This window comes from Poecilia latipinna, unplaced genomic scaffold, assembly GCF_001443285.1.
Source record: "Poecilia latipinna isolate Pla-1442-1.1 unplaced genomic scaffold, P_latipinna-1.0 Scaffold112, whole genome shotgun sequence".
Taxonomy (NCBI): domain Eukaryota; kingdom Metazoa; phylum Chordata; class Actinopteri; order Cyprinodontiformes; family Poeciliidae; genus Poecilia; species Poecilia latipinna.
This window is the reverse complement of record NW_015112728.1, coordinates 415,838-429,992: the sequence shown is the minus strand read 5'-3', so window position 1 is coordinate 429,992 and position 14,155 is coordinate 415,838. Positions and strand designations below refer to the sequence as shown.

At 40.0% G+C, this 14,155-nt stretch overlaps 1 protein-coding gene across 1 annotated transcript in view; it reads right to left on the bottom strand.

The window, feature by feature from the left end:
• Positions 1-14,155, bottom strand: part of spred1 (sprouty related EVH1 domain containing 1) — a 37,238-nt gene that overhangs the window by 11,063 nt on the left and 12,020 nt on the right. Inside the window, exons 2-3 of the mRNA XM_015028013.1 lie at positions 9,483-9,741; positions 3,308-3,476 (exon numbers count right to left, since the gene is read on the bottom strand). Of these exons, the coding sequence (XP_014883499.1) occupies positions 3,308-3,476; positions 9,483-9,741 (428 nt within the window). The remainder of the gene's footprint in view (positions 1-3,307; positions 3,477-9,482; positions 9,742-14,155) is intronic.

Genomic DNA, 14,155 nt, shown 5'->3' with positions numbered 1-14,155 from the left:
TGAGACGCTGTCTGTCTGTCGCTCTGTCCGTCCATCTCTGAGTCACATGGAGGAAGGCTTTGTGTGTGTGTTTGTGTGTGTGTGTGTGTGTGCGTGTGTGCGTGTGCGTGTCTGCGTGCATTGCTCTGCTTCCAAGAGAAAGAGGCCTCTTGCAGCACGACTCTGGCAGTGCTGGGCCGCGAAGCTGCCTGAGCCATGTGCTCGCCGTTGCCTTGGCAACAGCAGACTGCAAGACTGATATGCACACGTGCGCACACACGCGCAGGCAAAAACATATTCGCTCCTGCTGCACACACACACACGCACACACACACACACACACACACTAGCACCAGTACAGCAATGCAACAGGAATACAGACGAACTCGTCTGCCTGCGCAGAGCCGAGGCATTACACAACATCGCCAGAATACAGAGAATGCCAAGCGAGAGACGAAAACAGACAAAAGGCAAAGGGGTGGCAGGGTAAACAGGGAGAGACAAGTGCGGGCGCTAAGGCAGAACCTCTCTTACTGATGTTCACACATGAAACTCTTCACATTTGGAGCAGCTATGAGCTGACCCCTTCATTCTTTTTTTTTTTTTTTCCCCCCCACGTTGTGCGCATGTTGAACAACAAACTTCAACGTATGTTGGGTGGGGGCTGTTATGTAATGCAACAAGACGAATCGGAACCTGACTGTGAAGCTTTTACAAGTAAGGATATGAGAAGATCATTCGGTGGCGTGCATTTTGTGTTAAGCTTTTTTCCTCTCAACACCCCTAAATAAAATCTAGTTTACCAAATCAGAGTCGACCTGTGAGCAATTTAGTCTCAGTGTAAATCCGGTTGTTCTGTTAAGGCCAGAGAGGTTTTTAACTGAGGACCAAGCAAGACACCAGGCAGGTCAGGGATAATATTGGAAACAGCATAGCACTGCAGAAAACCTAGTAAAACTTGGCTTTCTATGTTAATTTGACAAGAACAGAATAAACTGGACAAGCAGCCAAGAAGGACTCTGGACTCTGAAACAATTAATCTGATTAATTGTGAATATCTGATTATTGAAAAAGTCGTTGACTAATTTAAAAATTAATGAATTGTTAACTGGAGGACAACAAACACAAACAAAAAAGGTAATTTACTGAAATATACATATTCAGAGTAGAAATTAAGTCAAAACTGTACAGAAAATATATTAATTTTTTATTTAAGATAAAAGAAAAAGAAAAAAACATGTTTTAGCCAAAACTTCTTAAGAGGCATAGTTTTAATTTTTTAATAAAGGAATGTTATGATATTGCATTTTAGACAATACAATCTCTACTTTCTTAATCAAGAAACAAAGGAATTTAATTATTTGAAAAATCTGTAGAATGTGCCATCCATTTTTTATATCAAATTAATTGATTAATTGTCAGAATAATCGATAGATTACTCAATTACTAAAATAATCTTTAGTTGACTCTACAAGTCTGACCTTTCCGAACCAACAAGGTGAAAACTATTGTTGAAAGGAAACTTTAAGAAGTCCCCGGTTCTGTTTGCTCCAAGCCGTTTAGATGCAAACATGAGGAAGAAGGGGCTCTGATCAGATGGAAAACTAACACAGCACAATATCCTGCACACACCAGTGCCTAAGTGAAACACGATGTTGGCAGCATCATGCTGTGGGGAGGCTTTTCCTCAGAAGGATCAGGGGAGCTGGTCAGAGTCGAAGGAAAACAATTTGAGACCGGGACAGAGGTTCATCTGCTTGCTTGACAACAACCACACACATACAGCCAATAGAATAATTCACACCAAACCATATTTGTGTCTTTGAATGGCTCAGTCAAAGTCCAGTCATAAAACAAATAGATAATCTGCGTGGTAAAAGTATTTCATCTGGCTGCACTTGAGCTATTATGTGTAGAATGGGAAAAATATCCAAAAAGATTACTGCAGGTTAAGGTGATTTGAAAAAATACTGACTCACCACACTTTACAGATTTTATTTTGTAAAAATACAATTCCTTCAACGTCACAATTATTTGCTACTTTGTGCTGGTCTATCGCATAAAATCCCAATAAACAAGCTGGAAGTTAAGGGGTTAAGATGAACAAGTTGTTCTCTGACATGACAATTTACAGATTAAGTTTTTTAAAACATTCTCCAATCTGAATAGTGTGTGGTTGTTAGAAGTGTTATCTTTATGATAACACTGCGTTATGTCTTGTCTAACAGGAAACGCAGTTTGCAAACCCAAGCATTAGCATTAAATCAATCAATCAATCAATCAATCAATCAAGTTAATTTGTACAGCACGTTTCTGCAACAACGCAGTTCAAAGTGCTTCACGTCATAAAAACACAAAAACACAAAGTCCCCACAGTCAACAATTGAAGCATTACAGGTACCTTCAACCTAGAAACTGCCTGGACTTGTGCCCAAAAGTTCAAATCTCAGATAAGCAATTGTGGGCAATAAGAGACTGATGCAAAGCAGTGATAAGCCTTTATTATACAATGTACTGTTCCTCCTCTATACTCCCCTAGGGTTCCAGATCCAAATCTTCCCAGCTAGCCAGCTCACCTCTTGTGTAAGAATACTGGGTGGCAGATTGCTGAGTTCGCAAGCCTCCTACTAATTGGATGACTTTGAAACCTTTGGCTCTGTACAGAAAAATATTGCTTATCAGGACCCAAAGCTGCCAACTCAAGTCCATCACAACTTAAATAGCACTCACTACACCGCAGGCCAAAGACTACTCCAGCCATTCCTCAATTTTAGCAAACAGAAACTCAACCTGACTGATTTCTCCTGACTGAAGTTCAAGCCGTGTCTCAGGGTGCCATCTGTTCTAAAAGTTTCTCATCTTGCTTCAGCTTCTCTCTCTCTCTCCCTATGAGACACTGAGTGAAGAACTGTCAGTCTCTACAGGAAGAGCTGAGATTGTCTAAGCAACTGGAAGCGACAGGATATCACAAGAAGGGTCTTGCTTGGGTTCAGTGAACAAGCGGCAGCAACGGTGCAGTCATCAACACCAATCGACACTACGCATCTCTCATCTCTCCCAGAACAGACGCTAGGTCGGCCGTTACACGGCAAAGGTAAACACGCCGCTTCATGGTGGAAACTTGGAACAAGTATTTCTTGTTGGCGTGACAAAGGAGAATTCTACAAGTAACTCGGATGTTTTTGACAAATGGGAAACAATAGCCAGCACTCGACGGATGTATTTTTAAGGTAAAGTATGTTAGCTGAGGTAATGCTGACTTATCTGGTTTGACTTGCTCTGAAACACAGATAAAAGCCACACAGACAGCAGAGTAGCACGCCCACACCTTTGTTAATGTCCTCAATGGCCCGGCGCACTCCCCTGTCAAAGGCGCGAGCATCAGCGGGGCTCTGGAACGTCAGTCCAAACTTCTTGTCATTGATTCTCCAGTGGTGGAAGATGGGGTTGACCTTGTTGTATACCAGGTCTCTCTGCAGAACACATTCCAGCACCACCTGGAGACACACACACACACACACACACACACACACACACACACACACACGCACGCATACGCGCACACACACACACACACACGCACACACACACACACACACACACACAGTTTTCCAGTCAATAAGGGTTACATGGCAATAGGTCCAACTGTGCAACAGACCTGATTACAACATTCAGGGTACATTTAGACCTCATCTAGAAACAAATCAATGGTAGGTCTATACCTAACTCAGATTAGGTGTAAATGTTTGATCTGCAAGTATCCCATGCAATCCTGATGTGGGGCACAAAAAGTCTGCAAGTCAGAGAGAAATGGCACAAAACCAAGACCTAAACTGTTGTTGTATTGTTCTTATTGTTGTACTGCAGTCTTGCCCCTTGCTTCCAAGACAAATTTCTCCTTTTGGAGACTAATAAATGATCTTATCTTATCTTGATATGATAATATCATAACGGTAACATCGATGAGTGTAAAAAATATAAGTATTTTGTTTATTTTAGGGGGCAAAAGTGACTTCTTGAAGGTAGAAATAAGAAACGTATTCACATTTTTTTGTCGTTGCGGATGAATACAACATGCATTCTGTTGAACATCAAACTGAAAGAAGGTTACTGCTTCCAAGACAGGCAAATAGTTATCTGTAATATTTCCACTCACAAATAACACAGACAGTCATAACTAAAAGAGCAGCACCCATAATTAAGGTATTGCTGTTTAAAAATTTCAGTAGCTCTGGCTATCAGAGCAGATAGCCCAGCTAATTTACCTTGTTACACTCCCAGTGTCACCCCACAAAGATGAGGGAAAATAAGTATAATTTGTGAAATAAACACTACATTTCATGGTTGTTCCTGCTACAGTTCTGGTTAAATATGAGTATTAAGGGAAGTACAATGCTGAAGATAACTTTTATACATGTAATAATCAATAAATAACATTATTCTGGCAAAAGCTGTTTTTGCCTGAAATAAAAATAAAAACTTATTTTTTTTATTTATTTATTTATATTAAAAACATCAAACTATATTTCTTCAAGGTTACTACAACATAAGGATTTAATCTCATCTCAACTCGGTCATCCCAAAAGTTGAAGAGCAGAGGTTTCAGGAGACCAGGTGTGTGTGGGAATGTTTTAAAGCCAGGAAGCCCCGAGAGCAGGGCGGAAAAGAGGCTGTGCTTCCAAAGCCTATTATTAATCAGGGTTACTGGGCTGCCTGCTGGTCTTCCTCTGGGTAGATTAAATGAAATGAGAGACGGCCATTACTCTCGGTGAGGTTTTCTCTGACATGCACGAGAGGTGACTTAACCGAGTGTGGATGTCGGAGCGCGCACACGGCAACACAAAGGACGAGAACGAGTAGATGCTGTAGCCGGTGTAATTAAAATGAAGACACTGTCTGTAATCTGGCGGGTAATGGTTCCTAGCCAATACTCGATGAATGCGAGCCTGCTCAGGTCTGAGTATTGGAAGGGATTGAAAATGTTGGTGGTAAGTTTCACGAAAGAGTGGACATGTCATTCTATCTGGGCGAGCTGCTTTGTAACCTCTCAGCATGTCCCCGTACCTTTCTTAAAGAAGAAAAGACGGGCCAAGGGTTATCCTTGTGTGTTTTCCCAGAGCTGAAGGATAAAGGGAGGGAAGACGAGAGGGATGGGGATGTGGAGAGGATGGGGTGATGAGACGGGATGAGGAGGGGGGGGGAGGGTAAGGATGGGGGCGCATAGTGCCTCTGGGGGTGACTGTGGAGGCGAGACTGGATGGAGCCAGAGCTAGTAAGGTGAGCGTCGCAGCAACGCCTGACAGAGGAAGAAGTATCACGGTTGCATGGCGGGATGACACTTAACACCACATTCCACAATGTGCTCAAAGAAAAGAGCAGAGGAGGAGGAGCCACCTTTCCAGAGAAGCAGACAGAAAGCGAACACAGACAGGATGTGTTAAATGAGGTGAGGGACAAAGACGGCTGGATGCGAGATCCGTGCAGAACGGTGATATTGTAAGACAAGACCGATTGGGACCAAACACAATGAAACAAAGCAGGAGAAAAAGTAAACCAGAGAACGCACCGAACGCTTTGTGTCGAGAAACCTCATTTGATGGTCATTTGAAAAAAAATAAAAATAAATAAATCACCTTTTGAAAGCTAAATATTAAAATTTAGCCTGCTAATATATGAGTTAAAATGATTACATGAAACACTGAGATGCAGCTATTCCTAGACACCACCACATTTACAGCTCAAGAGCTACCTGTGGTGAAAAGTTAAGGTGCTGAGGTCGAGAGCTTAGTCAGAGATTTATCATAATCCAAGAGCTGGTATGGTCAGTCAACGTCCACCAATTAGGTCTGTAGTTTTAGGAGAGGCGAGAGTGAGAGAAAGAGAGGAGGGAGAGAAGCAGGGAGGAAGTCGGCGAGTGATTGGTGGCTATATGGAGAGCCAGCTGAGTCATCACCAGCACACTCTGTGCCGCATCACTGCGCTTATAGACAAAACCCCTCCACCTCTTTTCTTCCGTCTCCCATCTTTATGGCTCCACCTCCACTTCCTGCTCTTTGATTAGAAGCCATTCTTTTCTCTTTGAATTCCTCTCGCATCTTATGTGTCCTCAGTCACCTGATAACGGCTTGCAAAAAGACTCACATTTTGCTTTGCTGCTTAATTCAGGCTGGCAGGTGTGCGTAAATCACACAGTGCGTTGGAAAAGTATTAAGACTCTAATGTGTCACAAACACAGGCTTCGGTGTATCTATTTTGTTTGTTTGACAAAGACCGGCACACACCAGGGCATAGCTGTAAATTAGAAAATGATAACACCTTTTCATAAGGAGGAGCAAATAGACTCATGGGAACTCCAGAGATCCACAGGTCAGGATGAGGTCAATTTCAAGCTTTCTGCCAGATAATCAACACCCTTAACAGTAAAGGGCATGGTGGTGGCAGCATCATGCTGTAAGGGAAGCTGGCATGAGCTGATGGGAAGATGAGTGTACTACTGGGTGTTACTGGCAGAGCTTTCAATCAAAAAAAGCCTTTTCCACCAAACTAGCGACAGCACTTAATTGGTTCTGGATGTTACTAAATAGTTCTTCATGTTTGAACCCAGAGAAACTCTGGACCTGGCACCGAAAACAAGCGCTGCATCAGAACTGTCATGCTGCTGGGGCAGATGAAGGAACCACTTTTGTCAGAAGTCAGGGGCGGTGTCTTGGGGGAACGGCAGCCATGTCTGAAACGCCGTAGTCCGATTTCATTTTTGATCAGTCAAAATAAAATAAAAAATACTTCTTCAAATTACAGGTTTGCTTAACTCTCCAATAAAAACAAAAGCGTTTCTGTTGTAAAACTGTGGCAACAAGAAATTCTGTAGCGGCAGGCCCTGATATTGAGTGTTTCTTCCTTGCTGGCTAACATTAGTATGTGGTTTGCTGTTTCCTTGGAGTCATCCCTCTGAGGCCCTCAGACAATTGGTAGCACTGAGGTTGACGCCAACACCCTGGCACTGGGTGGCATCCCGACAGACCTACATATGGCCGGGTGTTTGTTGTGGCGACTGGGGACCCTGGCGGTGATCGGAGTGTTTCACCACATCCCAGAACAGTTGCCGGGGTCTCCGAACCACGTCTGTGCCGCGTCTGAACAACGGCGTTCTCGTCACACCCTTTTCCTGTGCCACACGCGTGCTTGTGTAGCAACGCACAAAACACAAACCCGTCACAGACATGAAACGCGCGTAAATAAGCTTCAGTCAATAAAGATGAAAGCGGTGATTCAGGCGCCCGTGTAACAAGGCTCTAAAAGTCAGATAGTCTGGGTTTGCCAGATTCTGTGCATCATGGTGGCCTCTCCTCTGTGATCTGGCATCCAACATTTCTCACACCAAGAGATTTACAGTCGCTTTACCGCAGAACAAAGATATTCTAAACTTTATCTACTGGATCTGGCTTGCATCTAATGTGCACAGTAATGACAAGAAATTCAGCTACTCGAGAAGAAATAGACTGATAATACAGAATATAAATAACTTCAACTAATATCTTATGTGTAACTGTTTAACATAGCGTAAAAAATAAGTGGTTTAAATCATGCATTTCAATAACTGTCAAGATTTTACACTTTTTCTTTTACAAACATTTTAAATAGATGCAAACTGATTATACTCTGAGCAACTTTTATTTTTGAAGCGCTCTAGTAAGAGACAACAATATTCACAGTGTACTTCATTCTCACACATCCACACTTATATCAGCGGAGCTGTCATGCAAAATGCAGCTCCAGCCGTTTCCTGGAACTTGGCGTTCAGTGTGCCAGAGGGGCAACACACACAGAGGTCAGAGGTCAAACTGCTGACTGTTACTGAAGGACAACTCAGTCTAGGACATAAAAATAATTAGTAAGAAGGAAAAACAACAAATGCTCAATCTGTGATAATTATTACCCCAGCTAGCTGCTCTTTTCTTTTCTGCATTCATAAAAAAAAAAGAAAGAAAAATGTTTTACTGAAGGAAAATATTGTGTAAAAAATTGGGTTAAATCTTCCAGAATCCTGCCATGCTTTTAGACTTTCTCACATCCCTCATCCCACATTCTCATCTGAGTAATGTGGCCTTCTCCCCGATGAAGTCATCGTGCATCACAACATCACGCAGTTTGCTCCTATTTTCAGTTACCTGGGCCACAGAGGAGAGCCAAAACACACTTCCTGTGTGGCTGAAAGTGTGAGTGAGGCAGCGAGGGACAGGAGTCTGGAAAAGCTGGACTCACAATGATCCTGCTCGACAGAACGCACTGTTTATCATTTGCACAAATCATTGCGCTTTAAAGGGCACGTCTGGAAAGAGTGTGAAAATTAATGTGACTTTATTTGTACAGTTCCTTTCAGAATTATTTCTGCAGACTCATTGTGTAGATGGGATGCTCGTTTTGGGATTTTAATGATTTATTTGAATCATCTTTTGCCAGAGTGCAGCAGTCATACAGCTTGCATTCATTTTAAACGAGGTGTACAATTTAGAATTTTGTGTTACATTTTTCTCATCTGTACAGAATCAAATATGCGCATACGTCCCCACCCGTGTTCAACTTGTATTATTCTCTCTTGATATTTCACTACTCTTGCTATCAGAACGAGTAGAGTTCATAAAAAATTGCTGGTTTCCTGGAATGACCCCACTTTTAAAAGGTTCTGGCAGAAAGGCCATTCCAGATGTTAGCCCAGTTCATCCATTCAAAAAACTATCTTGATGTGTGTTTAGGATCATTGTCAATAGTTTAATTATGTAGCTGCTGATATTTCTCCTTTACTTTTCCATCCACATGTACAATGTTGCGTTTAACATCTCACACTTATCATTGAGACTAAGACGCTCCATCTTCATCTTGCCTAACCGTACAGATTCTTCTGGAATAGAGGATATGTTCTTGCTTTTTCCTATTAATGGCAGACTTGAGCCCTGGTTATTCCTTGGCTGTTTGTCCCGGATAGTTTCTTTAATTTATGCCGGCGCAGCGGTGACGAGCCTGAATAATTTGAGAACATTATTTCAAACTGGAGGTCTCGGGAATCTGCTCTTTAGAAATGACTTCAGACAGCTTTTTGGGTAGATCTAAAATTCGCCTTTTAAGGTTTTCACTGAGTTTTTTTGGGGGTATTCCCATTGGTCAATTGATTGAGTGCTGTCAAATGAACCCTTCTAAAATGAAAATGACAAAACCTACTAATGTTATTTATCATCAACTAAAAGCTAATAAGGTTTTAAGGTAAAAGTACATCCTAAAACACCAATTATTTAAAGACTTAGGAGAATGAATGTATGAGCTTGTATTGATAAGAAAACCGCACTTGAAATTCAACCATTTTGGTACAACGTAATCAAACGTTTTTCCATTGTATGCAGACTTTTCAATGAATGAAACTGTATGCACACTGTTAATATGAGTGCATACTGTTAATATGAGTGCATGCAATGTAGTGAACTCATGGTGCAGGCTTTACATTCTCTCACCAGTTTGTCTTTGAGTCTCTCGCCCCTGATGTGGAACTCCACAGCGGTGGGACTGGGACTCGGACTGGGAGTGGAACTACAGGGGCTGAGGTTGCTGCCGCTTCCTCCGCTGCCTCCGCTGTGGGTGCTGTTGTTGTCCTCTGCCCGGCTGACCTTGTAGACGGTGACACAGCTAAGTCCTCCACCCCCCAAGGGAAGCCACCCACCGCTGGAGTCATCCCGAGTCATGACCACTGCTCTCACACGCGCATAACTGTCACTGCATGAGAGCAAGGGAAGAAGACAAGCAGAGGGGAAAAGAATGAAAAGAAATGGAGTTAGCTACACTGTGCAAAACAAACGATATTTACAAATTGGCTGCATTTATTCCCTCGTTTGCGTCAGCTAGGTCCCATAGCATTAGCTGGCATACTATTTGTACTAAACCCAACACTAGGATGAGAATCTTCCCAAAGAATAAGGTTGTAGTTTACATTTGGATACTGACAACAATAGCACAGGTTTGAGACTGACTGATTTATCATTAGCTAAAAACTAGTCACAAAAAAGTATTATGCATTATACTATATTTACTATGATGTAGCAGAGTACAGTTACAGGTGCAATAAAAACAAAGCTGGACAATAAATGATAGATTTCCCCAGCAAGATAACATAAAAACACAAAATTCTGTTTTTTTTTTTTCCTTTTTTAACGACATCACTAAAAGTTCAAGAGTCGAGCCTCTAGTGAATGTTTTGGTGGACAAGCAACATTTCACAGACTTCCATGTAACTGAGATAATGAGTTCCACTCCAGTCTGACCTGATTGTTGTCTCAAACCGTTGCGTTCTATTAGCGCCAAATGTTGCCACATATCATGTCACCAGAGTCAGATAAACATGAGCCTTGTTTTTGATGGGGTTTTACAACAAAACCAGGTCATGTTCTATAGGTGACAAACTACATCTAAAATGAGTTCGGTTTACAAAGCATTTCGGCTAATTGTTTTAACAAAAAAACAAAATATATATATTTTTTTACATCAAGAATGTGTTTACTTAAAAAAAAAACAGATGTGCCTAAATTCTGCAACAGATGTGTTTTTTAATAAATCAACTCCATTTGAGCATTATAGATGTAACATATTCAAGAAACACATAGGAAATAAAGAGAAAGTGACAACAATAATGTTCCTAAATTCATTGTGACTCACATAACAGGCTAAAAGCTGTCTGAAGTTGTCAGTGTATCTTTAACCCCAGCCAGAGGGTGAGTGACCATGTGGTCATGTTCAGTCTATGGCCACAGCTGAATCCAAAGCTTTCAACGAAAGCAGAGGTTTTAAACTAGAGAGTACATCATTCTCCCCTTTCCCCTTTGAATCACAAAATAAAACTTTTAAGACAATCCTTTCACATGCATATCATATCACATGCATAATAAAACTGCAATTAAACACCAAAAAAAAAATAATAATAATAATCCAACAGCTTACGTAAAGTAACGCAGTTGACATATATAGTCAGATTTAAAACAAATGAGACGTACACTAAAAGGTTTTTCTCTTCATTTAATTTAGATTTTCCCGGAGTTTAAGCAGATATAAATATTCATATATTTATATATACACCTGATATTTCTATTGAGGGATTTGTGTGGACTGCAACTCACCAACACCAGCATGTTCCGATGGAAATGCAGCTCAATGTTAATCATAGTGTGTTCGGAAAATGGCGTGGTTAGTGTTTTAACGTCATCTTACTTATGATCTACTTTTAAGATTTCTGAAGCAGGTGAAAAGGATTACACCCTTGAAGGAAAAGCTGCATGTGTTTTATCATTTCTCAGAACTTCTTAACATGAAATTCTGCTAACAAACAGCAAGTTTTCTGTCCTAGTAAGTAAACAGTTGTAAGTAAACTGAAGATTGGTGGTTTTGCAGGTTAAATCAATAAATCAAGTGAAAAGTTAAAAGCACAACCGCCACAAAGGACTTAAAGGCAAAGCTGAAACTCTGTGTATGGTAGGATAAGAGTAAAACAGCTTGTTTGATATCTATTCCAATAATTGCTCATTTAAAAAAAATCAAAGATTAAGTTTGACTTTGTTCCGTTTCTGCTCTTGTTTTCTCACCTTTACTCAGATTGTTCCCTGATGAGGTAACAGTGAACAGGGCCATCGGAAATGACAAAGGTCAAGGCGTGCTGAGGACTAGTAATACATTAAAGACGAGGAAGATTATCAAACCAAGCAGAAAATAGCTGGAGATGTTTGCGAGCAGATGACTTCCTGTGACAAACTGCTCTCTGGTCAGTTTAACCAGCAGAGATGATGTCAGAATGTGAAGTGTTTGCAAAGAATGTCACGAGCAGCGGCCAAACGTGAATCAGACACCGAGCGAGAGGATTTTCACTCCCAGCGACCGTATCTGCCTTCATATGAAAGCTCCTGGCGCCAAGAACACAAGAGCACCACATTTATAAAAACATAACAAAAGATCCCACTGGCAAAATCAAACGCACACCACCTTCAAGAGGAAGGGTATTATTTCTATTTGGTCATTAATACACAAGTGTAACATACTGAAATAAAACTGGGACACCCCGTCATATTTATCAAAAAGACTTTGAAACAACCATTTCTAAACATTACTTACTATATTCATAATATTTAAGCGATTTGTCCTTGATATACTGAACTGAATGACATTGTAATAGATATTCTTTTCATATAAGCAATATAGAAACCTGTGTTTTTAAATTGCTCTAGGAATACAAGTGTATGTTGAGAAACTGAGAAAAGCGTGGTGCCTTCAGGACAACCAACATCCCAGACAAAACCTTCTGTTAAAAGTTTTATAAAAGTCCAACAATTTACGTTACTTAAAACACAAGAAGACTATGACAGGAAATTTGAAATGTGAACTTTTGTCTCATCTTTGTTGAATTATCCTATTTTAATCTGTTCTATTGTTCAAGTCAAGAATTTAATCTACTAACAAAATTGACAACACAGAAACTAACTGGCTTTATAAAAATAATGTGAATCAAGCAGGGTTTTCTGTACTTTCTAGAGTTTAGCTGTGGGTTTGAACCCACTGCTTTAGAGATGTGTGTTTGCAGCCAAAGAAATGCAGCAAATCATTGAGTATGCTGCACATTAAAATACGGATGAGTGATATGCACAAAAAGGGCTAGCAAGAAGAGAAATGAGGAACTACAAAATCTATTATTTCCCTAAGTAGCTTGAAAACAGCATAAACCTAGCAACAAAATTGAGAACTATATGTGGGGCTATAGGTGACATAATTTGAGGCTTTATCATAGCTAATTGACAATACATACATGTATCAAGATGTAAGATGCACCACAAGGTCACACTAACCACAATGTTCTTCAACATGCTGAAAGCTAGTTCATTTCCTCATCAGTGAAGTGCTTACAAATAAAGTCAGAGAGAACAACATTTTTTTCTTTACTGAGGAATGTCAGACGTTCATTCAGGTTGCTACAATATAAGACTTTGCTAGTCATTTTGCCCTTTCACATTTTGATGTAGAGATAATTAGCAGCAACAGCCAAAAAGGATGAGCTGCTCAAGCACACTGATCTGTGCGTCATCAGAGATGTCTCATAAGAAAAAACGAATGGTGAAATTGACCCAGGAAAACGTGGGAATGACATAAACACCAAATTAACCGTGTTCTAGTTGGTACAAGTTGGGAAACTCTTTTGCTTTTTGTGCAGGCTAACCACAATTAGCAATACAAGCCAACAACAATGTACTTCTCTTTGTTTTGCACTGGGAAACGATGTAGCAACATGTTCTCTACAAGAATGTTTGATAGTATTGTTTGGGAAATATTTATTTGGATGGAAATCATCCAGTGCAAAGAAACGGCGATCAGTAACTATCACTAACTGTTATCAGCAAGGCAATTATATTACATTTTGAGTTTTGGATTGGTAAAAAAAAAAAAAAAGTCAGTGAAAATTGTCTCCTCCAAGGTCATTTCTGTTATGTTTTTCAGCTTCAAACTTAAGGATTTTTTTTTTTTTTTCCTTTTAATTTTTAGAACCCCCTCCAACCCCCGGAAACAAAAATTGTGTAGTGCTGTCATTGTAGTAGTATTTTGATCTAAGGAATAAACATAGAAATTTACAGTCAATGATGAACATTATTTTATTCAGGCTAAAATGTTAACTCTAAAATATTTTCAAATGAATAAGTCCTTACCTTACAATAAATAATCTCTTTCTCCATGGTGTTGCATCACCTACGATATCCTACTATAAATATTTGACTTCTCATGGCAGGAAGGAAAAAAAACATTTTGACAAAGTTTATTACAGTTTTTTAGAGAAATCTGACCAAGATCTGCATCAGCAGGTCTAAAAAAAAAAAAAAAAAAAAGATTGAAAGTTGGACATATCTGAAATACTAAATATGGACATGCCCAGTTGTCTTTAAATTTGGACCCAACTGAAAAACATTTACCAAATGTTATACTTCTAATCATTAGCATTTTTAATAAATTTTCAAAAGCTGAAAATATTTCTTATAATTATTTCTTATATTTCTTATAATTAATCAACAGCTAAACGTCTAGACAGGGTAAATGTGTTGCCCGGGGCTTATTTGACAGCAACTAGTCATGGGAAACTCAGAAAACAGGAAAACCTCAACAAACT